This window comes from Bubalus kerabau, chromosome 3, assembly GCF_029407905.1.
Source record: "Bubalus kerabau isolate K-KA32 ecotype Philippines breed swamp buffalo chromosome 3, PCC_UOA_SB_1v2, whole genome shotgun sequence".
In the NCBI taxonomy this organism is placed as follows: Eukaryota; Metazoa; Chordata; class Mammalia; order Artiodactyla; family Bovidae; genus Bubalus; species Bubalus kerabau.
In genome coordinates, this window is record NC_073626.1 from 55,352,812 (window position 1) to 55,378,421 (window position 25,610).

At 42.7% G+C, this 25,610-nt stretch overlaps 1 protein-coding gene across 1 annotated transcript in view; it reads left to right on the plus strand.

Moving 5' to 3' along the window:
- The window catches only part of ARHGEF4 (Rho guanine nucleotide exchange factor 4), a 343,926-nt gene that overhangs the window by 147,133 nt on the left and 171,183 nt on the right, over positions 1–25,610 (plus strand). The window contains exon 2 of the mRNA XM_055571840.1: positions 8,299–11,970. Coding sequence (XP_055427815.1) covers positions 8,299–11,970 — 3,672 coding nt within the window. The remainder of the gene's footprint in view (positions 1–8,298; positions 11,971–25,610) is intronic.

Genomic DNA, 25,610 nt, shown 5'->3' on the forward strand with positions numbered 1-25,610 from the left:
GTGTAGTTTTAACTGTTGCTTCTTGACCCACATACAGGTTTCTCAGGAGACAGGTAAACTGGTCTGGTACTCCCATCTCTTTAAGAATTTCCCACAGTTTGTTGTGATCCACATAGTCAAAGCTTTTCATAGTCAATGAAGCAGAAGTAGTTTTTTTTTTTTTTTAAATTCTCTTGCTTTCCCTATGATTCAACAGATGTTGGCAATTTGATCTTTGGTTCCTCTACCATTTCTAAATCCAGCTTGTACATCTGGAAGTTCTTGGTTCATGCACTGCTGAAGTGTAGCTTGAAGGATTTTGTGCATAACCTTACTAGTATTTGAAATGAGCATAATTATAAAGTAGTCTGAACATTCTTGAGGCTTTCCTGGTAGCTCAGATAGTAAAGAATCTGCCTGCAACATGGGAGGCCCTGGTTCAATCCCTGGGTCAGGAAGATCCTCTGGAGAAGGGAATGGCTACCCACTCCAGTATTCTTCTCTCGTGAATTCCATGGGCAGAGGAGCCTTGGTGGGCTACACTCCACAGGGTCACAAAGAGTCGGACAAGCCTGAGTCACTTTCACGTTCTTTGGAATTCCCCTTCTTTGGGATTGGAATGAAAACTGACATTTTCCAGTCCTATTTAATAGTAAAAAGAGCCAGGACTTGTGTATGCATCTACTAACATAACACTGAAACATGTAAACTGAAAGATGACGGAATTAGAGGAGGAAATTGACAAATGCAGTACTGACCTTGAGTGGACTTGGCCTGCAGCAGCTTGAGATGGGTCTTTGGTTCCCAGCCAGAGACTGAATTCAGGTGGGGGCAGTGAGAGCACTGAATCCTAACAAATAGATCAGTGGTCAGTGGCCAGGTCCTGGCCCCTTGGCTTTGCAGAAAAGAATTCCCATGAAGTATTATTAGGAGGAAAAAAGGGTACATGTGGATAGACACGTGGGCAGGCTCAAAGAGAGAGTCACAGAATCACGCCCTCATGGTAGTTTGAATTACTCTTTTAGGGCATTTCTTCTGGTCTTCCTCTGGCCAGTCATTTCGATTTGCCTGGTTCTGAGTCCATATTTGGTATATCTTAGGAACTTCTCAAGTGTGTGTGTTCATCTCTTAGCCAAGATGGATTCCAGTGTAGAGGTCGATGGGTAGGCTGACATCACTTACTATGAGCTGATGACCCCTAACTTTTTGACTTCCAAGGAGCATTTCTGCACACGTGTAGCCAGGGAGGTCTCCTTGAGTTCAAGAATAAGGAATATGTGGTCTTTTATCTCTTATCTGGCAGAGCCTGGCCTTCTCCATCATCCTGCTTTTATAGGGTTTTTTTCCACAGGGGAGAAACTCTTCAGACTGGGGCCCATCTGTCTCCTGCATCAGCACTATAGTGGGTGAGTCAACCCACTGCTCTTAATAGCAGATGAAAAACTAGTCAAATTGCTGAGGCTTTGACAAGGATTTAACACATAACAAGCCTCGTGAGCACTTATTAAACTGAATGAACCATTAGAGAATACTTGATCTTTCCAAATACCTATGGAGCATTTATGAAACGGAGTTACAGAACCAGGTCTATTTTTTGTCTCATTTTTGTCTCAAGCCAGAACACTGAGACAGGAGGTTTGCAGCAGGGGAGAATTTATTCCTTTATTTTCAAAGCAGCCAAGTGTGAAGACAGGAGACCAAATCTGGGCAGCCAGGGCCTCTGGATATTTAGGTGCTAAAGAATAAAGCTTAGGGAAAGGTGATTGGAAAAGGATTCATTTTGATATTTGGCAAAACTAATACAATTATGTAAAGTTTAAAAATAAAATAAAATTTAAAAAAAAGAAAAGAAAAAAAAATTTTTTTAAAGGAAAAGTTGTGATAGTGCCGCCATTCTGTACATTGGTAACTAAGCTGCCCATCTCTTCAAGTTCAAAAGGTCACTGAGTGGACACTCCTGATCAATTCTTTCATATACATCTCAGCTGTCTGTGGGCCAAATCCTGCTTTCTGATTATTCACATCCTTAATTCCTCATTTACTGTAAGTGGTGGCAGGTACAGCAGATGGCTGCCTCTTGCACTTTCTTGCATCCCCCTTAGCTCCTCAGTGCTTACCAGGGAGGAAGTGGCTGCTGGCTGCTGGAGGGCTAGTATTATTTTTCCTGGTCTCAGAAGTTTACATTTGGAAGGCTAGAATCCCTGATAGCTGTGACATATGGGATATGGTAAGAAATATTTCATTTCACACCATCCCTTAGGCACAACCTTGAAATTGAGAAATTATGTATATGAGAATTACCCCTGAATCAACTAAGGAGGAATAAACTTTCTTCATAAGATTTAGAATCTAATATTCAATCAAATCAAATGCTTTTTTTAAAAAACATATTCTTCATATTCAGCATTTATACACTTTGTAGTTGTTGCTGTTCTTCAGTCGCCAAGTTGTGTCTGATTCTGTGACCCCATGAACTGCAGCAAAACTTCCCTGTCCCTCACCATCTCCCGGAGTTTGCCCAAGTTCATGACCATTGAATCGGTGATGCCATCCAACCGTCTCATCCTCTGTTGCCCTTTTCTCCTTCTGCCTTCATCTTTCCCAGAATCAGGGTCTTTTCCAGTAAGTCGGCTCTTCACATCAGGTGGCCAAAGTACTGCAGCTGCAGCTTCAGCTTTCAGCTTCCAATAAGTATTCAGGGTTGATTTCCTTTAAGACTGACTGGTTTGATCTCCTTGCTGTCCAAGAGACTCTCAAGAGTCTTCTCCAACACCATAGTTCAAAAGCATCAGTTTTTTGGTGCTCTGCCTTCTTTATGCTCCAGTTCTCACATCTGGATGTGACTACTGGAAAGACCATAGCTCTGACTATATGAACCTTTGTCAGCAAAGTGATGTTTCTGCTTTTTGACACACTGTCTAGGTTTGTCAGAGCTTTCCTGCCAAGAAGCAATCATCTAATGTCATAGCTGACGTCAGCATCCTCAGTGATTTAGAGCCCAAGAAGAGGAAATCTGTCACTGCATCCACCTTTCCCCCTTCTATCTGCCATGAAGTGATGAGACCAGATGCCATGATCTTAGTTTTTTTAAATACTGAGTTTTAAGCTGGCTTTTTCACTCTCCTCCTTCACCCTCTTCAAGAGATTTTTCAGTTCCTCTTCACTTTCTGCGATTAGAGCGGTATCCTCTGCATATCTAAGGTTGTTGCTCTTTCTCCCGGCAATCTTGATTCCAGCTTGGGACTCATTCAGCCTGGAATTTCACATGATGTGCTCTGTGTATAAGTTAAATAAACAGCCTTGTCATACTCCTTTCCCAATCTTGAACCAGTCAGTTGTTCCATACAAGAAGCAACAGTTAGAAACTTGCATGGAACAGGTTTCTAAGGAGACAGGTAAGATGGTCTGGTATTCCCATCTCTTTAAGAGTTTTACACAGTTTGTTATGGTTTTAGCATAGTCAATGAAACAGAGGTAGATAATTTTCTGGAATTCCCTTGCTTTCTCTATGATTCAGGAAATGTTGGCAATTTGATCTCTGGTTCCTCTGCCTTTTTTAAACCCAGCTTGAACATCTGGAAGTTCTTGGTTTGTGTAATGCTGAAGTCTAGCATGCAGGGTTTCGAGCACAACCTTACTAGCATGGGATATGACTGCAGCTGTCCAGTGGTTTGAACTCCCTTTGGCACGGCCCTTCTTGGGAACTGGGATAAGGACTGACCTTTTCCAGTCCTGTGACTACTGCTGGGTTTTCCAGATTTGCTGACATATTTAATGCAGCACTTTGATAGGAACATCATTTAGGATTTGAAAAAGCTCTGCTGGAATTCCATCACCTCCACTAGTTTTATTGACAGCGGTGCTTCCTAAGGCCCACTTGACTTCCCATACCAGAGTATCTGGTTCTGGGTGAGTGACAACACCATGGTGGTTATCCAGGTCATTAAGATTTTTTTAATACAGTTCTTCTGTGTATTCTTTCCATCTCTTCTTGATCTCTTCTGCATCTATTAGGTCTTGGCCATTTCTGTCCTTTATTGTGCCCATTTTTGAATGAAATATTCCTTTGATATTTCCAATATTCTTGAAGAGATCTCTAGTCTTTACCCTTCTGTTGTTTTCCTCCATTTCTTTGCATTGTTCATTGAAGAAGACCTTCTTGTCTCTCCTTGCTATTCTCTGGAACTCTGCATTTAGTTGGGTATACATTTCCCTTTCTCCCCTGCTTTTCACTTCTCTTCTTTCTTCAGCTATTTGTAAAGCCTCCTGTGACAACCACTTTGCCTTCTGGCTTTTTTCTTTGGGATGGTTTTGTTCACTGCCTCCTGTACAATATTACAAACCTCTGTCCATAGTTCTTCAGGTGCTGTTTACTAGATTTAATCCCTTGAATTTCTATATTCAAGGGATTATACTTGAGTAATCACTTCCACTGTATATTCATAGGGGATTTGATTTAAGTCATACATGGCTCTAGTGGGTTTCCCCATTTCTTTAGCTTATACCTGAATTTTGCTATGAAAAGCTGATAATCTGAGCCACAGTCAGCTACAGGTCTTATTTTTGCTGACTGTATACAGATTCTCTATCTTTGACTACAAAGAATGTAATCAATCTGATTTTGGTATTGACCATTTGGTGATGTCCATGTATAAGGTCGTCTCTTTTGTTGTTGAAAAAGGGTGTTTACTATGACCAGTGTGTTCTCTTGGCATAATTCTGTTAGTATTTGCCCTGCTTCATTTTGTACTCCAAGGCCAAACTTCCCTGTTACTCCAAGTATCTCTTGACTTCCTACTTTTGCATTCCAATCCACTATGAGTAGGACATCTTTTTTTGGTGTTAGTTCTAGGAGGTCTTCTAGGTCTTCATAGAACTGGTCAGCTTCAGCTTCTTCGGCATCAGTGATGGGGGCATAAACTTGAATTCCAATGATGTTGAATGGTTTGCCTTGGAAACGAACTGAGGTCATACTGTCATTTTTGAGTTTGCACCCAAGTACTGCATTTCTGACTCTTTTGTTGGTTATGAAGGTACTCCATTTCTTCTGCAGGATTCTTGCTCACAGTAGTAGATATAGTGGTCATCTGAATTAAATTCACTCATTCCTGTCCATTTTAGTTAACTGATTCCTAAGATGTCGATTTTCACTCTTGCCATCTCCTGCTTGATCACATCCAATTTACCTTGATTCACGGACTTAACATTCTAGGTTCCTGTGCAATACTCTTCTTACAGCATCGGATTTTACTTTCATCACCCGACACATCCATGATAGAGCATCATTTCTGCGTTGGCTCAGCTGCTTCATTCTTTCTGGGACTATCAGTAGTTGTCCTCCACTCTTCCCCAGTAGCATATTGGACACCTTCTGACCTGGGGGTCTCATGTTTTGGTGTCATATCTTTTTCCCTTTCTATACAGTTCATTGGGTTCTCACAGCAAGTACACTGGGGTGGTTTGTCATTCCCTTCTCCAGTAGACCATGTTTTGTCAGAACTTTCCACTATGACCCATCCATCTTGGGTGGCCTTGCATGGCATGGCTCACAGCTTCATTAAGTTATGCAAGCCCCTTTGCTATGACAAAGCAGTGATCCATGAAGGGGATGTACACACTTTAAGGACTATTAAAGCTGGATGTCCAGTGCTCTTGCGTAGACTATACCAATTTTGTAATCTGGGAGAGTTTGAGTTTATGTGCTCTGTCATGTCCAACTCTTTGCTACCCCTATGGACTGTAGCCCACCAGGTTCATTTGTCTATGGGATTTTTTAGGCAAGAATAATGGAGTAGGTTGCCATTTCCTTCTCCAGGGGATCTTCCTGACCCAGGGATAGAACTCATGTCTCCTGTATTTCCTGCACTGTTGGTGGATACCTTACCCATGGAGCCACTGGAGAAACCAAGCCCCAATACCAATTTTGTAACTTGGAAGAGTTTAGAATATTTTTTATTTTTACTGAGACAGAGTGAGACCTCTTACCTGAATACCTGGAAGTCAAAGAAAGGCTTGACCCTCATCAAGACCCAGGCAATGTCCAGTAAAGGGATGCTGAGCAGGAAGCAGGGACAGGAATGAGACTCCCAGCATCTGGGCATAGTCAATGTCCAGATCATTGGTCATTTGGAATTTGGGATTTTGGAATTCTTCCAAAAGGCCTGAAGCATGTGAATATTGATACCAATATGAGTCTATGAGGTGACATCAAACTATGACAATGTTGAAAGAACTACTGAAATGCTCTAAAGTCAGAGGGTCCCTTCCCAGTTTAATAATAGGTCATCAAAGTGAGGGAACAGAGGTGCTTTTGAAGGCAGGAGTTACTGAGAAGGAGCCTGTAGCTGGCCCCCTGCTCCCTGTTCAATTCTCTGTTCATGAAGCACAGACTTGCCATTATACAGCCTTCCCTGCTTGCCAAGGTATATTCACATCTGACCTTCTTGGCCTTGCCAGGCTGTGGGATGTCCATAGGCCAGAGGCTGTGTTCCTGATGTACAGCGAGGGGCTTGCCACCTGGAAGCTGGGCTGCTGAAGCAAGTGTCCACAGCAGACTAGGGGGACTTCCTCTCTTGTCTTGGCTACCCCAAGGCCACCACAAAGCCCTCCTTCCCAGATGGTTTGATTTTTAATGTTTCTTTTCCTATTCCCAACTCCTTCCTGCTTTACAACATATTTGAAACTATATGATACTAAATTATTTGATGCTAATACAGTATCATTTTATTTTTTATTTTCTGAATCTACCTTATAGCTTATATACCTTACACATCACCACACCACATCATCACATTCTTTGGTGTTTGTCTGCTTTTCTCCTCTCAATTGAAGAAGATTAAAAACACATTTATTTTGAGAAACCTCTAATGACAGGTCCTCAGAATATGTACTTGGGAAAGGCTGGTTGAGTGAATGACTTCTGTGCAAAATTTGTGTGAGGAGCCTTAGCTGGAAGTGTTTGTCCTATTCCTGGCCTGGGGAATCTTTGAGCGTTAGATAACTGAATGCTAGGTAGCATTATCACAAATTTCAAAGTGTTGCATGTATAATACATGCTACAGCCGGGATATGTGGGTGAACCTCTAAAATACTGTGCTGAGAGAAAGAAGGCAATGGCACCCCACTCCAGTACTCTTGCCTGGAAAATCCCATGGGTGGAGGAGCCTGGTAGGCTGCAGTCCATGGGGTCGCAAAGAGTTTGACACAACTGAGCGACTTCACTTTCACTTTTCACTTTCATGCATTGGAGAAGGCAATGGCAACCCGCTCCAGTGTTCTTGCCTGGGGAATCCCAGGGACGGGGGAGCCTGGTGGGCTGCCATCTATGGGGTCGCACAGAGTCGGACACGACTGAAGCGACTTAGCAGCAGCAGCAGCAGCAGAGAGAAAGAAGCCAGGCCCCAAAGAATACATTCTGCATATTCTGATCATCTGAAACTTTTAGAAAAAGCAAATCTAGATTGTGTGGCAGAAACAGGTCACAGAGAGGAAGAGGGGAGATGAAGAGTGATTGGAGAAGAGCAGGGACATTTCTGGGAAAAGGAAATACTCAGGATTTTTATCATATTGGTAGTCACTGGGTTTTCCAAAAAAGTTTGTTCAGGTTTTCAGGTTATGGAAAAATGAAGTTTTTGGCCAATCCAGTACATGGGCATATACATTTGTCAAAAAGCTCAGGTCTGTATACTTTTAAGGAGATGCATATAAATGATGTTATAACAAGTTGATTGAAACATGTGTAATGAGAGAAGGAAAGTATGAAAATACTAGCACCTACTTTTCCTCCTGCTCTCAAAGCTATCTTGGGCATTTATAACATCTTGATACATGATTGCAATTTCAATAATTCTTGTGTGTGTGTGTTCTCTTTTTCCTTTGGCAGCAGCAAACCTAACTCAGAAAACACTTCTAAGTGAATGAACTTTGACTTTAATCCAGCTGGTTGCATAAGAAGGAACAGAACACAAAACAAACATATATTTGTTTGCTCTTTCTTGCTGAAATCATGAGGCAGAGATATGCTCCTCACCATGACTCACACATTTTATTAAGTAAACTGCCCATGCTCATTCCACTTATTTTAATTAGGGTTGCTTTAACCATGTGCTACACTTTCTCCCTATTGTGTGGGTTTGACTCCATCCCTTCTTTTCTGTGTTAATAAAAAGTAGCTTTTATATTTACCTCTCTTTCAAGGGTACATGGGGAACTAATGAGACACCTTTGAGCCTTCTTCCTTCTGACGAAGGCAGGGACAGTGTGCGTGTGTACAGATGTCCTCAGACCTTGTCTCTGAGTCTTGTCTTCTTGCCCTTCCAGACTCCAGAGCCCAGTGCACACCTGCCAGGCCACGGCGACACTGAAGGTCAGCAGCTCCCCTCTTCTCCTGCAGAACCAGAGGAACAGGCGTGGAGCCAGAACACAGACCACAGTGATTGTGAGACACTGTCCTGCCAGAGTGAAAGTCCATCAGACACCAAAACTGATCTCTTTGAAAGTGCTTCTGACACTGAGTCCCTGCCTGGTGACCTCCTAGAGGGAATCTGCCTCCCTCCACATGGTACCTTTGAGGACAGGGAAGCACACAAGGGATGCTCTGACACCCCAGCATCTGGGAACCCTCAGGAGCAATATTTGACAGATGTCCCTGGGCTTGACCCAAAGGAGGAACTAGATCTGTGCCTTGACTTCAAGGAAGAGTCTCACGAAACGGGGTTACAAACCCTTGCTACAGTTGCTGGAGAAGTGAGTGCCATCCTTCAGGAGGATGTGGCTGGCACAGAGCTAGAGCTGCCACCAGGAAGGGCTGCTCTCCTCACACAGGACTGTGCACGGGGGCTTACAGGCAGTTACGGCCCCCCACCAGCAAAGGTGGTGACTGTCCAAGACATCACAGGATTCTCTGTTTTTTCTCCTCAGAAATCCAGGTCTGAGAGTCATCTGGGCACCCCACTGGTCTGGCCCCTTCTTCTCTGGTGCACTGAACAGAGCCAGAGCTGGCCGAATATCCACAACAGGCAGAGGGGATGCCAGCTGTCCCTCAGGAGCCCGCTGAATAGCACAGCCCCTCTGGGAGCCAGGGCAGGGAAAAAATGTCCTCCAGACTCCACATCGAAAACAGGCTTGCTCTGCTCCCAGTACAGCTTTGATACTACCTGCTGGCTTCCTTTAGGGACATCCTGCCTCCTACATGCCAAGTTTTACCATAGTGTCCCAGAAAATACTTATGATGAAGGCAGGGCACTCCCAAGGCACTGCCGTTGGCTCACAAGGACTCTGAACAGGGCCCACTCCATAGCAGAATTTCCCTTAAGAAACTCTGAGGATCCTTTAGGGCAGAACTTTGTGAAGTTTGGGACCCATCTGAAGGAAGGGACAGAAGCAGAACGGGCTCCAATAACACAAACCCCTCTTCACCCTGTTCCCACCCAGCTGTCTCACTTACCTCCTACTTCCCAAAGGAAGACTCTTCCTTTGAAGGATCAGTACAAACTCAGGGCTCTAAACTGGAAAAGGGCCTCTCAGGACACGCCCTCTGAAGGTCTCTGGCTGGAAAACCAGTTAGGACAGGATTCTAGGTCCTGCCCAGTCTCTTCATGTCTTACTGCAGAGCTGGTGAGCCTCACCACAGAGGAAGTGCCAGTGCCAGCAGAGTGCAAGTCCGGACACGGCCCAGAAAGCAGACCAGAGGAGCCCCAAGGCCCTGGCCAGGCACCAGATGCTGAGGACGTGAGTGATGCACAGAAGCACCTTCAGGACATTTCTGCTGAGCCAGGAAACCAAACCAGCAATTACACATCAAAGTATATCCTCAGTGAAAAAAGAAAGCCATCCGCTAGGGCCAAGTTCCCACATCATCCCAGCAAGAGCGGGTCACTGGTGTGGAAAAGAGACTCGGGAGTTTGCTCCAGAGTGAGCAATAATTCATATGCTCCAGAGACGACCCTGAAATCAAGCACAGTAGACACTTTAAAGAAAGCAGAAGACGTGATGGTTCCAGATCCCAGCTTCACAAAAAATGCCTTGCAGGGCTTTTCAGGAGTCGCAGGAGCCACCATGTCTCACTGCAGCTGTGGGGATGAGGAGTGTGAGCAGGGGCACAAGGATGATACCATATCCTTTGCAGAGGGCCTCCAGACAGAGCCCAAAGCAGACACATCTTCTAGGGGCACGCTCATCATTATAGCTGTTGAGCAGAAAGGGCTGCAGGCCACGAGGAAGAAAATGGGTCCTCTGCTAAGAACACAGTCCTGTGAGTTTCTAGAGGAAAGACCAGGGTCTCCCCACAGTGCTGGAGCGACCCCCTGCGAGTCTCCTCTGGCTGGGAAACCAAAAACTTGCGGCAATGAGTGTGAGCTGCCAGAAGCCTGCAGCCTTCGAGGTAACGATGGGGCTCTTCGGCAGGTGGCCCAAGCCTCAGAGTCTGGGATAGTTCTGATCCCCCAGGCTGCTTCGGAAGATTGGCCCCCCGGGAGGAGAAAAACTCCTTCCCAGGAGCACGCGGGGGACATGCTGAGCACAGGGGTGCCTATGGAAGAAAACCAACCTGAGGCCAGCCAGAGCTCCAGGATTCCAGCAGCCAGGGAGGAAGCTACTGGGAAGCCCGAGGCCTGTGGCCCTCACCCCTCGGGCAGCCGAGGGCCACCGAGCCCAGAGGACACGCGAGGGGTGTGCACAGCAGAGGGCGATGCAGACACGGACAAGCGGCCCGGCGCCCAGGCCCGTGCCCGAAAGGGTGCACTCCAACAGCCCAGACCGCCTCACCAGCTCCGCCAAGCATCGCGGGAGCCTGGAAAGCGCCTGGTGTTTCCCAAGGTAATCTCCTTCCGAAAAAGCAAGCCCTTGGCCGCTGAGGGCCCGAGAGGGGGCCACCCTGGGGATTCCTCTGGCCTCAAGGAACTGTGCTCCGACAGGCAACCCCCAACGGGCAGCGCGCAGAGCGCCTCCGGCCAGGCCGGAACTCCTTGCAACGCGCACGCCAGCACCCTTCCGATGATCGCCCTCCAGGGATCCAGCCAAGGAGCCCCGGGGCAGATGGAAGGGGGCCGGGTGGACACGCCTGGGGACCTCGGTAGCAGAAGACAGTCCTCAGAAAGCTGCGACGCCAAGAGACTCAAAACTCCAGAGAAAAGACTCAGGGCGAGGTTGGCCTCAGCTCATAAGACCTTTGCAAATTTTTTTGAGTCAAGAGTTTTAGAAAAAGAGAACGCTGGCGAATGTTCTTCATATTCTTTGAAGGACCAGAAGGAAAAGAGCAGGTTGCGCCAGAGTTCCTGGCGCACATTCCTGAAAAGCAAAGATGCCCAAGGCTCCAAAAGGCCCTCCTTAGTAAGTCTGATTCCAGGACCAGAAATCTTGAATACCCCCAGCCGTTTCCCACCAGAGACCAATAGCCACTGTGAGAAGCAGGCGGAACACAAGGAGAGCTATGTTTTTAGAGATCATTGGACACCCACACATTCCCCCATACCTTTGTCATCCAGCAATTTGTCTTCTTCAGATAACAGGAGAAAAAGTGAACCAACTATCAAATGTACAAGTACCCAGGAAAGTGGTGAATACATACCTCCGAGTACCTTTCCAGAAAAGTCTTGGCCTTTGTCCCCCACCAGTCCTGGGAGGCAGCAGGCTGGGATTAGCCACACCCTTCCCTCAAGCTCCACCTGTTGCCTGGCACAGGGAAGCCAAAACGTGCCCTCTAAGCCCCTGAGCCCCAAGCCCCAGAGTCTCAGGCCTGGTGCCCAGGGGGCAGATTTCCACTACCCTGAAAAGGGTAGGGCCATCTCAGTGGTTTCTCTTGGAAGCTACAGCCATGTGGACAACAGCTCAGAGCCTCCTGGAAACCCCAAGATGTCCCAGGCCTGGATAAGCCTCCTACTGTCTCTGCAGGCATTAGACCAGGGTGAGCAGAAGGAAGAGAGCAGGAAAAGAGGCGAGCGTCCCTGTGGCGTAAGCGCAGCACCCTCACTTAAGGACCTTCTTGGAAGTGAGGTGAGTTATCTGTGACTCACATCAATCAACTCACATTTTTTTACCTCTTAATTAGGGGACCACACAGGATATTTTCATAAGTGTGTGGAGGGGAGGAGTAGGAAGGCCAGTCTGCCTTCCATGGAGATTGCCCCACTTCACACACATGAGGGTCCCACCAGAATCAACACAGCCAGACTGATCTCTTGAAATTTGCCAAACTAACAAGTGGGAACTGCATTTTGTCTAATTCTGTGTGGTCTCTATTTTCCCTATGTAATTCAAGCTATCTGAATTCCCCTTTGTATCAGTGGCCTGTTCATAGTCTGGTTATTTTGTATCCAGTGGTTGATGTAGGGAGAAGGCAATGGCACCCCACTCCAGTACTCTTGCCTGGAAAATCCCATGGACAGAGGAGCCTGGTAGGCTGCAGTCCATGCGGTCACTAAGAGTCAGACATGACAGTGACTTCACTTTCACTTTTCACTTTCATGCATTGGAGAAGGAAATGGCAACCCACTCCATTGTTCTTGCCTGGAGAATCCCAGGGACGGGGGAGCCTGGTGGGCTGCCGTCTGTGGGGTCACACAGAGTTGGACACAACTGAAGCGACTTAGCAGCAGCATACATATTAATGTGTATATCTGTACACAATGGGAAATAGCATTCCCTTCAGACTGTCCCTGTGTTTATGGGAGGAGCAGGCACGGGGGCGTGTGTGCGTGCTGTGTGCTCAGTCGTGTCTGACTCTGTGCGACCCCATGGACTGTAGCCCACAAAGCTCCACTGCCCATGAAATTCTCCAGGCAATAATATTGGCGTGGGTTGCCATTTCCTCCTCCAAGGGATTCTCCAACCCAGGGATTGAACCCAAGTCTCTTGCATCTCCTCCACTGACAGGTGGATTCTTTACCACTGTGCCACCTGGGAAGCCCCCAAGTGCAGGGAGCCTCAGCAAACACCGACAGCCTGCACGCTGTGATGGTAAAGGATGCAAGAATGAGTCAGGCATTAAGTGGATGCTGGATAAATGTTAGTTCATATTCTTCTTTTTATTTCAAACCTCACAGGAGGAATGAGTACTCACACCCTTGTGCATCAGAACATGTGTTAATACCAATACAAGAGAGTGGCAAATACATGTACATGGGAAGGAGAGGAGAGAAAAGCTCTGAAAAGTTTGCTCTCTCTACTGAACTTAGAGCTAGAGGTGAGGCTCCATCTAGTGGTTGCTCCTGGGAGAGCAGGCTGTAATTGCAGGAGAAATTTGCAAGGAATCCAGGGGTGTTCCCATTTCTTCATTCCACAGTGCTCTTAAGTAGCAAGCGTTCTTTTATTCCAAAACTACCACTGTTAAATTTTCTTCCAGATTTTATTCTGGAACCATATATTTAACATGGTCATGATCATGTCATCTATGTTATGTTGCTCAGTCATGCCTGACTCTGCAACCCCATTGACTGCAGCACGCCAGGCTTCCCTCCCCTTCACCATCTCCTGGAGCTTGTTCAAACTCATGTCCATCAAGTCGATGATGCCATCCAACCATCTCAAACCTCTATCACCCCCTTCTCCTTCTGCCCTCAATGTTTCCCAGAATCAGGGTCTTTTCCAATGAGTCGGCTCTTCGCATCAGGTGGCCAAAGTATTGGAGCTTCAGCTTCAATATCAATCCTGTCAATGAATGTTCAGGACTGATCTCCTTTAGGATGGACTGGTTGGATCTCTTTGCAGTCCAAGGGACTCTCTAGAGTCTTCTCCTACACCACAGTTTGAAAGCATCACTTCTTCAGTGCTCAGCCTTCTTTATGGTCCAACTCTCACATCCATACATGACTACTGGAAAAACCATAGCTTTGACTAGATGGACATTTGTTGGTAAAGTAATGCCTCTGCTTCTTAATGCACTGTCTAGATTTGTCATAACTTTTCTTCCATGTAATCTATAGAGGCTTTAACTTCCTGTGATTTCACATCCTGCAGTTTGTTCCTTTAGAGCTCTTTTAATTTGAGATACGCAGCATGATACAGAAAAGCCTAGTGCATAAATGTGTAGATGATATATTGCTGTGAAACAAACACTGAGTAACCTGTACTTGAGTCAGAACACTACAGCCCTTCCTTGTCCAAGAGTCCTTCCTCCTAGCTGGCCATAGGCTCTGTGCCAACTTCTATGGTATTCACTTCCTTGTCTTCTATAGTTTTACTGCTTACCTTTGTGTCTCCAAACAATGTAGTTTATTTTTGCCTGTTTTTGAACTTTATGTGCATAGAACCTTATGTGTTCTTTTATTCCTTATCCATTTGGTTTACTCTGATTTTGTTAAGACTCATCCTTGTGCTGTGCATCGAAAGTTCTTTCATTTTCATCATTATGTACAATGACTTTGAATCAGCATCCCACGGCATATGTATCAGTCGGCTGTTGCTGCCAGGAAACTTTGTGCCCAGGTGCCTACTGCATGAGCATATGCCTTTCTGTTGGATGTGCCTCCTAGAGTGAAATGGCTGGGTCATTGGGGTTGCTTATCTTCAGCTTTACCAGCTTTACTAGATACTGCCAGATATCATTCCAAAGTGATTGTGCCAATTTACACTCACTCCATAAGACTTTCCTTTTCCCCATAATCTCATTAGCCTTTGCTTGATATTGTTAACCAATTTTAACCATTCTGCTAGGCAGGTAGAGGTAATCTGCATTTCCTCAATGTCTGACGAGGGCTTCCCAGGTGACACAAATGATAAAGAACCCATCTGCCAATGCAAGAGACACAAGAGATGCAGGTTCCATTCCTGGGTCAGTAAGATCCCCTGGAGAAGGAAGTGGAAAACCACTCAGTATTCTTCCTGGGAAATCTCATGGACAGAAGAGCCTGGCGGGCTACAGTCCATGGGGTTGCAAAGAGTCAGACACAACTGAGCGCTGCACTGGCTAATGTCTAAAGAGGCTCAGTGCAGTTCAGTCGCTCAGTCGTGTCCAACGCTGCATTCCCATGGACTGCAGCATGCCAGGCTTCCCTGTCCATCACCAACTTCTGGGGCTTGCTCAAATTGTGTCCATCGAGTCAGTGATGCCATCCAACTATCTCATCCTCTGTTGTCCCCTTCTCTTCCTGCCTTCAATCTTTCCCAGAATCAGGGTGAGTCAGCTCTTCGCATCAGGTGGTCAAAGTATTGGAGTTTCAGCTTCAACATCAGTCCTTCCAATGAACACCCAGGACTGATCTCCTTTACGATGGACTGGTTGGATCTCCTTGCAGTCCAAGGGACTCTCAAGAGTCTTCTCCAACACCACAGTTCAAAAGCATCAATTCTTTGATGCTCAGCTTTCTTTATGATTCAACTCTCACATCCATACATGACTACGGGAAAAAGCATAGCTTTAACTACACAAACCTTGGTCAGAAAAGTAATGTCTCTGCTTTGTAATATGCTGTCTAGGTTTGTAATAGCTTTTCTTCCAAGGAGCAAGCATCTTTTAATTTCATGGCTGCAATCACCATCTGCAGTGAATTTGGAGCCCCCCAAAATAAAGTCTGTCACTGTTTCTATTATTTCCCAAACTATAAGCCATGAAATGATGGGACTGGATGCCATGATCTTAGTTTTTTGAATGTTGAGTTTTAAGCCAAGTTTTTCACTCTCCTCTTTCACCTTCATCAAGAGGTTCTTTAGGTCCTCCTCGCTCTCTGAATAAGGGTGGAGTCATCTGCATATCTGAGGTTATCTCCCAGCAATCTTGATTTTGGCTTGATTTAATCCAGCCCAGCATTTTGCATGGTGTACTGTGCATATAAGTTAAACAAGCAGGGTAACAATATACAGCCTTGATGTACTCCTTTCCCAATTTGGAATCAGTTCATTGTTCATGTCCAGTTCTAACTGTTCCTTTTTGACCTGCATACAGATTTCTCAGGAGGCAAGTAAGGTGGTCTGGTAGTTCCATGTCTTTAAGAATTTTCCAGTTTGTTGTGATCCACACAGTCAAAGGCTAAAGCTTTTGACTCTTGCTTTTTTGATGATCCAGTGGGTGTTGGCAATTTGATCTCTGGTTCTTCTGCCTTTTCTAAATCTGGCTTGAACATCTGGAAGTTCTTGGTTCACATACTGTTGAAGCCACACTTGGAGAATTTTGAGCATTACTTTGCTATCATGTAAGATGAGTGCAATTGTGTGGTAGTTTGAACATTCCTTGGCATTGTCTTTCTTTGGGATTGGAATGAAAACTGATCTTTTCCAGTCCTGTGGACACTGCTGAGTTTTCCAGATTTGCTGGCATATTGAGTTAACAGCATCATCTTTTAGGATTTGATATAGCTCAGCTGGAATTCATCACCTCCACTAGCTTTGTTCATAGTGATGCTTCCTAAGGCTCACTTGACTTCACACTCCAGGATGTCTGGCTCTAGGTGAGTGATCACACTATCGTGGTTGTCTGGGTCATTAAGATCTTTTTTGGATAGTTCTTCTGTGTATTCTTGCCACCTCTTTTTAATATCTTCTGTTTCTGTTAGGTCCATACTGTTTCTGTCCTTTATTGTGCCCATCTTTGCATGAAATGTTCCCTCAGTATCTCTAATTTTCATAAGGAGATGTCTAGTCTTTCCTGTTTTATTGTTTTTCTTTTTCTTTGCATTGTTCACTTTAGAAGGCCTTCTTATCTCTCCTTGCTATTCTTCAGAACTCTGAATTCAGATGGATATGTCTTCCCTTTTCTCCTTTGCCTTTCACTTCTCTTCTTTTCTTAACTCTTTGTAAGGCCTCCTCAGACAACCATTTTGCTTTTTTGCAATTCTCTTTCTTGGGGATAGGTTTTATCACCACCTCCTGTACAGTGTCACAAATCTCCTTCCATAGTTCTTCAGATACTCTGTTTACCAGAGTTAATCACGTGAATCTATTTGTCACTTCCACTGTATAATCGTAAGGAATTTTATTTAGGTCATACCTGAATGGTCTAGTGTTTTTCCCTACTTTCTTCAGTTTAAGTCTGAATTTTGTGATGAGAAGTTCATGATCTGGGTTACAGTCAGCTCCCCGTCTTGTTTTTGCTGACTGTATAGAGCTTCTATACACCCTTTTAATGCTTTTTGACAATTTGGATATTCTCTTTGGGGATGTGTCTGACCTAATACCTTGTCCATTTGTCAATGAAGTTGTCATTTACTTACTGATTGTACACATTCTGGCTACAATCGCGTTGTTGGTTAAATGTGCCATCAACATGATTTCCCACTCCATGGTTTGTCTCTTTTCTTCTTTGGTGATATCTTTTAATGAACAGAAATTCTATATTTCATTGTTTTCAAGAGTATCCATCTATTCTTTACCCCCAGGTCATGACTAGAATTCCCTAAATTACCTTTTTAAAACTTTCATGGACTTACTGTTTACATGTAGGTCTCTGAGATGTCTACAGCTGACTTTTGTGTTCCATTGGCCTCTGTCCACCCTTGTTCCAGTTCAGAGTCTTTATTGCTGTAGATGTATGTACTGTTGCTGTCCAGGTGACCACATCCTCTCACCATGTTCTTCTTCAATTTAATAAATATTTACTGAACACCAGCTGTGGACAAGACAATATCCTAGGCACTATGAATATAGTATTGAAGAGCGTATAAAAAGATCTCTGTCCTCAAGGGAGGGGCAGGAGGTGAGAGTGAGTAAATAATTGAGAAAATAGGATTATTTCAGATATTGAAAAGACTATTAACATTGAAATGTAATTAAGAAATCAAAAAGGTTAATGGGATGGGGCTCCCTTGGCTTGGAAGTTTGAAGTCTAAAAGAGCCTTTCAGGTGGCCCTCTCAGGTCCAGTCCAACTTCTCAGTGATGAAGAATTTCCTTAACTATAGACAGCCATGTAATTTGGCCCTCCACAGTGTCACCTTACACCTGGGATATTCTAGCGTATTCGTGTGTATGATGGAGAACAGGAGGAGGCAATCCTTGGGAGTAAAAAGGTGCTGTTTGCATGTAGAGATTTTTAATTTCAGGTAGAGGGACAGAGGACTTAGGATTCCAGGGAAAGCAAATTTTAGCATCTTATTTATAATCTTATTTGTACATAGATGGGTTTGTGCTCCTGGCTAAGGGGGCTTGGAAGGAGACCAAGATCAAGAGGGAGCAAGAAAAGAAATGGCTGTGGGAGCATTAGCTTAGTGAATGCTGAGTGGTTTACCTGACCTTCTTCCATCCTCTTCCCTGACTTGGACAGCAAGGGTCCACAGTGCTGTTTCTACTTAGAGATTTTAAGTGAGGGTGGGGGAGTACAATGTGAACATTTTCTAATCTTGAAAAATCTTTTGTATTCTAAAATTTATAAGGAGAGGCACAGGCCCTAAAATAGCTAAAACGGTTTTGTAAAAGTAATAAAGTGAGAGGAATCCAGCTACCCAATATTAGTTAGGGCTACTTAACCAATTGTGGTATTGGGGTAGGACTAGACATATACAAGAAAAGAGTAGAGAACCCCCAAACAGATGCATACACATACACTCAACTGGTTTCTGATGCAAAAGCAATTTAGTGGAAGAACAGTAGTCTTTTCAACAAACAGGGCTAAGGTATTTGGACATCCATAGGGGAAAAAAGTAAACCTAAACCTCACACTTTATTCAAAAACAATTTAAAATTAATTAATCACACATTTAAATGTAAAACATAACACTATAAGATTTTTAGGAAGAAATCTTTGAGATCTAAAAGATAATAAAGAGTTCTTAGTCACAATACCAAAGGTACATCCATAATGTAAAAAAATAATAAATTGAACTTCATCAAAATCAAAACCTTTTGCTGTACAAAGAAACACTCTGGTAGGAAGATGAACAGCTAAACCACATGTTGGGGAGACTTTATTTGCAAACCACATATCCAACAAAAAAGTAGTTCTAGAATATAAAATCTCAAAATTCAACAGTAAAAATACAAACAATCCAACTAGAAAATGAACAAAAGACATTTAACCAGAGAGTATATACAGATGGCAAATGTGCACATGAAAAGACCATTAACCAAAAAGGAAATGCAAATTAAAAACACAATCAGAATGAATAAAATAAAAATATATGAGAACCCCCAATACTGGTAAGGATGTGAAGAAACTGAGTATCTTGCACATTTCTGGTAGGAAATGTGAAACAGTACAGTTACTTTGGAAAAGGGCTGGCAGTTTCTTATGAAACTGAACGTGGGTTAATTGTATGACCCAGCAATTGCACTTGTGTCTTTATCTCAGGAAAATGAAACTTAGTTTACACATAAACTTAATACATAAGTATTCATAGTAGCCCTAAGCTGGAAACAAGCCAGATATCTTTCTATAGGTAGATGGTTAACCAAGTGTGGTACATCCATACCATGGAATAGTATTATAATATTATACAGTCATAGTAGTATTATAGCACAGTAGTAATATTCCACAGTATGAATAATAGTGAAATACAACTTCAATGGTTCTCCAGAGAATTATTGTGAGTGGGAAAAAAACCAATAGCAAAAAGTTATATACTATAAGAATCCATCCACAAAACATTCTTAAAATGAAAAAATATAGCAATGAAGAATATACTAGTCATTACCAGAGGTTGGAGGGGAGGAGTTGGGTGAGGTTATAAAAGGGCAGCCCAAAGATCCTGAAGTGATGACGCTGTTCTGTATCTGGATGTGGTGGTGCGTAGTCGAATCTACATATGTGATAAAACCACATAGAACTAACTATATAATACCACGCACACGTATGTGCACACAAGCGCACATACAAATGACTGGAGGGAAACAGAGTCTCAGTGAGGTCTTGGTTGTCTCAGTTTCTCTTCCTGGTGGTGATACTGTGCTGTACCATTGTGAGAGTCTGCGTACAGAGGACCCTGGACCTCTCAGTAGTATTCCTTACATCTGCATGAGTATCTACAATTATTATATCAAAATTAAAAGTTTAATTAGAGGAAAACATTTATATCATTTGTTTAATGACTACATGGTATTCATTTGTATGTATGCATCCAATTCTTAATCAGTTTTCTACTGTTTTGAACAGTTAGGTTGTTCACAACTTTTTAAATAATGCCACAGTGAACATCCTTGTAAATAAGCTTTCAGTTCAGTTAAGTAGCTCAGTCGTGTCTGATTCTTTGTGACCCCATGGACTGCAGTATGCCAGGCTTCCCTGTCCATCACCAACTCACAGAGCTTACTCAAACTCATGTGCATTGAGTCAGTGATGCCATCCAAGTATCTTATCCTCTGTCATCCCCTTCTCCTCCCTCCTTCAATCGTTGCCAGCATCAGGATCTTTTCAAATGAGTCACTTCTTCATATCAGGTGGCCAAAGTATTGGGGTTTCAGCTTCAGCATAAGCTTTAGAAAATGCTTTATTCTCCCTATTTTTTAGGGTGGGTTTTTTTTCCTTTTACTTTAAGAAAAGTTATCAAAATTCTGCATGCACATAGTTATAAAGTAAAATGGTACTAACATTGTGTTTCTCAAAGTTAAAGGTTCATTTAGATTGCCTGAGCTCTGCTGGGATACAGGTTCTGACTCGATGTGCAGGTGGGACCTGAGGATGCAGTGCTCACCAGCTCGCGTGTGACAGGACGCTGCCGATCCCCTCACCACAGCCTGACTCGAGAATAGTGAGGAGTTAGAAGACTGCCTCTGAAAACAAGACAGCCATCTGCTTGTCCCTCCCTCACCCAGAGACAATCAAGTTAGATTTTAATAATAATGTTAAACTGCTATTTTGATTTATTATTTAAAATGTTATCTATTAACCTGCAGTTGTGGTCATCATGAAGAATCAGCATCTCAAATTTTTGTCTCCTCTCCATTCCTATTCAACTAATATCATTTCCCAGTATACAGCTAAATCAGTAACAAGTGCTTATATTACCATGGACATGAAAATATTATTCAATGTAGAGCCAAGTAGTGGATCATAGTCACATTTCTTTTCCTGGAGTTAATAATGATTGCATTTTTTGTATGTGTGATTTTCTATGTCTGTCCTTCAATTTAACTCTCCATCAGGTCATCTACAAACCATTTTCTAAATGTTCAAACATGTCAGTATTCTATCAAGTCTCTCCTTTCTCCTAGGGGCCTTCCGCTGACCTCCTGCTATAATTCAGACGAATTGTTCTCCAGGAATCCTGCATAATTTTCCTCTCTGATTTCCTGTTTCTTGAATCCTACATCTACCTTTACTTCTTTATTATGCTCAAAAATATCTTCCTTAAGAAAAAGTACATAAGAGGTATAGACATAGAGTTTTTTGAACGTCTGAAGAAAAACTCCTTTTTTAACTTTCATACTTGATGGATGCTGAGGCTTTATATAGAATTCTGGGTTGAAATTACCCTTCAAAAACTTCTCTGGAAGTCCATTGGTTAAGAGCTTCCAATGCAGAGGCTGTGGGCTCAGTTCTTGGTTGAGGAACTAAGATCCCACATGCCATGTGGCAAGCCAAAAGATAAAATAAAAAGGGAGTAAGAACTAAATTTTTTTAAAAAGTAAAAAAACCTTGAAGACATTTCTTCACTACCATCGAATGTTGCTGGTGAGAAGGACCATGGCATTTGTGTATGGCTTGGGTTTTTATTTTTAACTTAGAAGTTTTTAAGAGTTCTTCTTTTATCCCTGTTGTTCAGAAATATCTTAGTGATAATCCTGGATGTGAGTTTCTTTTTATCCACTGAGCTTGAGCTCAACCTTTACTGTTGGGAAAAAAGATATGTATTATTCAATTGATAATTTCCTTCTCTCCTTTTCCCCTGGAACTCCTGTTAGACATTGTAACTTCTTGATAGGGCTCTAATAGTCTTCATATTTCTACATTCTCTCTTCATCTTTGTTTTATTAATTTTTTGGAGAGATTTTACTCGTTTATTGCCAGCACTCCTATTGAATTTTTCCATTGTTCTCTAATTTTATTTTGTGGTTAAAAAAAGCTTTTTTGATCATATTAATTACACATGCTCCTTATAAAGAATTGCAGCAATACATAAAAATATAGAGAACATAAAAAATTCCCTGTAGGTTAATAGTTAGAATATACAAACAGCTCATACAACTTAAAATCAAAGAAACAAACAATCCAATCCAAAAATGGGCAGAAGACCTAAACAGATATTCCTCGCAAGAAGACATACAGATGGCCAACAGACACATGAAAAATGCTCAACATCACTAATTATTGAGAAATGCAGATCAAAACCACAATGAGGTATCACTTCACACCAGTCAGAATGGTCATCATCAATAATAAAGGCTGGAGGGGTGTGGGAAAAGGGGAACCTCTGTATACTATTGGTGGTAATGTAAATTGGTATAGCCACTGTGAAGAACAGTAAGGAGATTCCTTAAAAAAAAACAAAAACAGAGCTGTCATACAATATAGCAACCCTATTCTTGGGCACGTATCTGGAGAAAACTCTAATTTGAAAAGATACATGAACTCCTGTGTTCATAGCAGCACTATTTATAACAGCCAAAACATGAAAACAGCCCAAGGGCCCATCAACAGATGATTGTTTTAAAAAGATGTGGTACAGATATACAATGGAATATTACTCAGCCATAAGAAATGAAATATTGCCATTTGATGGATGGACATGAATGGACCTTGAGAATATCATACTAACTGAAGTAAGTCAGAGAAAGGAAAGTACTATATGGTCACTTACATGTATAATCTCAAAATGATACAAATGATTATGCATAAAACAGACATGGAAAACAGATTTATGATTACCAAAGTGGAAAGGGATTTGGGGAAGGATAAACTAGGAGCTTGAGATTAACAGATACAAACTACAGTGCATAAAATAAACAACAAGGATTTACTCTGTAGCACAGGGAACTATATTCACTATCTTGTAATAACCCATAATACAAATAATCTGAGTATATATATATATATATATATAACTGAATCACTTTGCTGAAATTAACACAATATTGTAAACCAACTATACTTCAGTAATAATTTTTTTAATTTATTAATTTTTTATCGAAGGATAATTCTTTACAGAGTTTTGCTGTTTTCTGTCAAACCCCAACATGAATCAGCCATAGGTATACATATATCCCCTCCCTTTTGAAACTCTTACCCATCTTTCTCCCATCTCTCTACCCATCCCACCCCTCTAGGTTGATACAGAGCCCTTGTTTGGGTTTCCTGAGCCATACAGCAAATTCCTGTTGGCTATCTATTTTATGTATGGTAATGTAAGATTCCATGTTACTCTTTCCATACATCTCACCCTCTCCTCCTCTCTCCCCATGTCCATAAGTCTATTCTCTATGTCTGTTTCTCCATTGCTGCCCTGTAAATAAATTCAGTACCATTTTTCTAGATTCTGTATATATGTGATCAGTTCAGTTCAGTTCAGTTCATTCACTCAGTTGTGTCCGACTCTTTGCAACCCCATGAATCGCAGCATGCCAGGCCTCCCTGTCCATCACCAACTCCAAGAATTCACCCAAACTCTTGTCCATCGAGTCGGTGATGCCATCTAGCCATCTGTTGTCCCCATCTCCTCCTGCCCCCAATCTGACCCATCATCAGAGTCTTTTTCAATGAGTCAACTCTTCACATGAGGTGGCCAAAGTATTGGAGTTTCAGCTTTAGCATCAGTCCTTCCAAAGAACACCCAGGACTTATCTCCTTTATAATGGACTGGTTGGATCTCCTTGCAGTAAGGGACTCTCAAGAGTCTTCTCCAACACCACAGTTCAAAAACATCAGTTCTTTGGCGCTCAGCTTTCTTCACAGTCCAACTCTCACATCCATACATGACCACAGGTAAAACCATAGCCTTGACTAGATGGACCTTTGTTGGCAAAGTAATGTCTCTGCTTTTGAATATGCTATCTAGGTTAGTCATAACTTTCCTTCCAAGGAGTAAGCGTCTTTTAATTTCATGGCTGCAGTCACCATCTGCAGTGATTTCGGAGTCCAAAAAAGTAAAGTCTGACACTGTTGCCACTGTTTCCCCATCTATTTCCCATGAAGTGATGGGACCGGATGCCATGATCTTCGTTTTCTGAATGTTGAGGTTTAAGCCAACTTTTTCACTCTTCACTTTCACTTTCATCAAGAGGCTTTTTAGTTCCTCTTCACTTTCCGCCATAAGGGTGGTGTCATCTGCATATCTGAGGTTATTGATATTTCTCCCAGCAGTCTTGATTCCAGCTTGTGCTTCTTCCAGCCCAGCGTTTCTCATGATATACTCTGCATAGAAGTTAAATAAGCAGGGTGACAATATACAGCCTTGACATACTCCTTTTCCTATTTGGAACTAGTCTGTTGTTCCATGTCCAGTTCTAACTGTTGCTTCCTGACTTACATATAGTTTTCTCAGGAGCCAGGTCAGGTGGTCTGGTATTCCCATCTCTTTCAAAATTTTCCACAGTTGATTGTGATCCACACAGTCAAAGGCTTTGGCATAGTCAATAAAGCAGAAATAGATGTTTTTCTGGAACTCTCTTGCTTTTTCGATGATCCAGCAGATGTTGGCAATTTGATCTGTGGTTCCTCTGCCTTTTCTAAAACCAGCTTGAACATCAGGAAGTTCACGGCTCACGTATTGCTGAAGCCTGGCTTGAAGAATTTTGAGCATTACTTTACTAGCAAGTGAGATGAGTGCAATTGTGCGGTAGTTTGAGCATTCTTTGGCATTGCCTTTCTTTGGGATTGGAATGAAAACTGACCTTTTCCAGTCCTGTGGTGAATATGGTATTTATCTTTCTGTTTCTAACTCCCTTCACTCTGTATAATAGGTTCTAGGTTCATCCACCTCAACAGAACTGACTCAAATGTGTTCCTTTTTATGGCTCAGTAATATTCCATTGTATATATATACCACAACTTCTTTATCCATTCATCTGTCAGTGGACATCTAGGTTGCTTCCATGTTCTAGCTATTGTAAATAGTGCTGCAATGAACATTGGGATGCATGTGTCTCTTTCAATTTTGGTTTTCTCAAGGTGTATGCCTAGGAGTGGAATTGCTGGGTCATATGGTCACATTATTCCTAGTTTTTTAAGGAATCTCTATACCGTCTTCCGTACTGGCTCTATCAATTTACATTTCCAGCAACAGTGCAAGTGTGTCTTTGTCCACACCCTGTCCAGCGTTTATTGTTTGTAGACTTTTTGATGAGGGCCATTCTGACCAGTGTGAGGTGATATCTCATTGTAGTTTTGATTTGCATTTCTCTAATAATGAGCGATGTTGATCTTTTAATGTGTTTGTTATCCATCTATATGTCTTCTTTGGAGAAATGTCTATTTAGGTCTTTTTCCCACTTTTTGATTGGGTTGTTTGTTTTTCTGGTATTGAGTTGTATGAGCTGCTTGTATATTTTGGAAATTAATCCTTTCTCAATTGTTGCTATTATTTTCTCCCATTCTGAGGGTGTCTTTTCACCTTACTTATAGTTTCCTTTGCTGTGCAAACACTTTTACGTTTAATCAGGTCCCACTTGTTTACTTTTGTTTTTATTTCCATTACTGTGGGAGGTGGGTCATAGAGCATCTTGCTTTGATTTATGTCATCAGGTGTTCTGCCTATGTTTTTCTCTAAGAGTTTTATAGTTTCTGGTCTTACCTTTAGGTCTTTAATCCATTTTGAGTTTATCTTTGTGTATGGTGTTA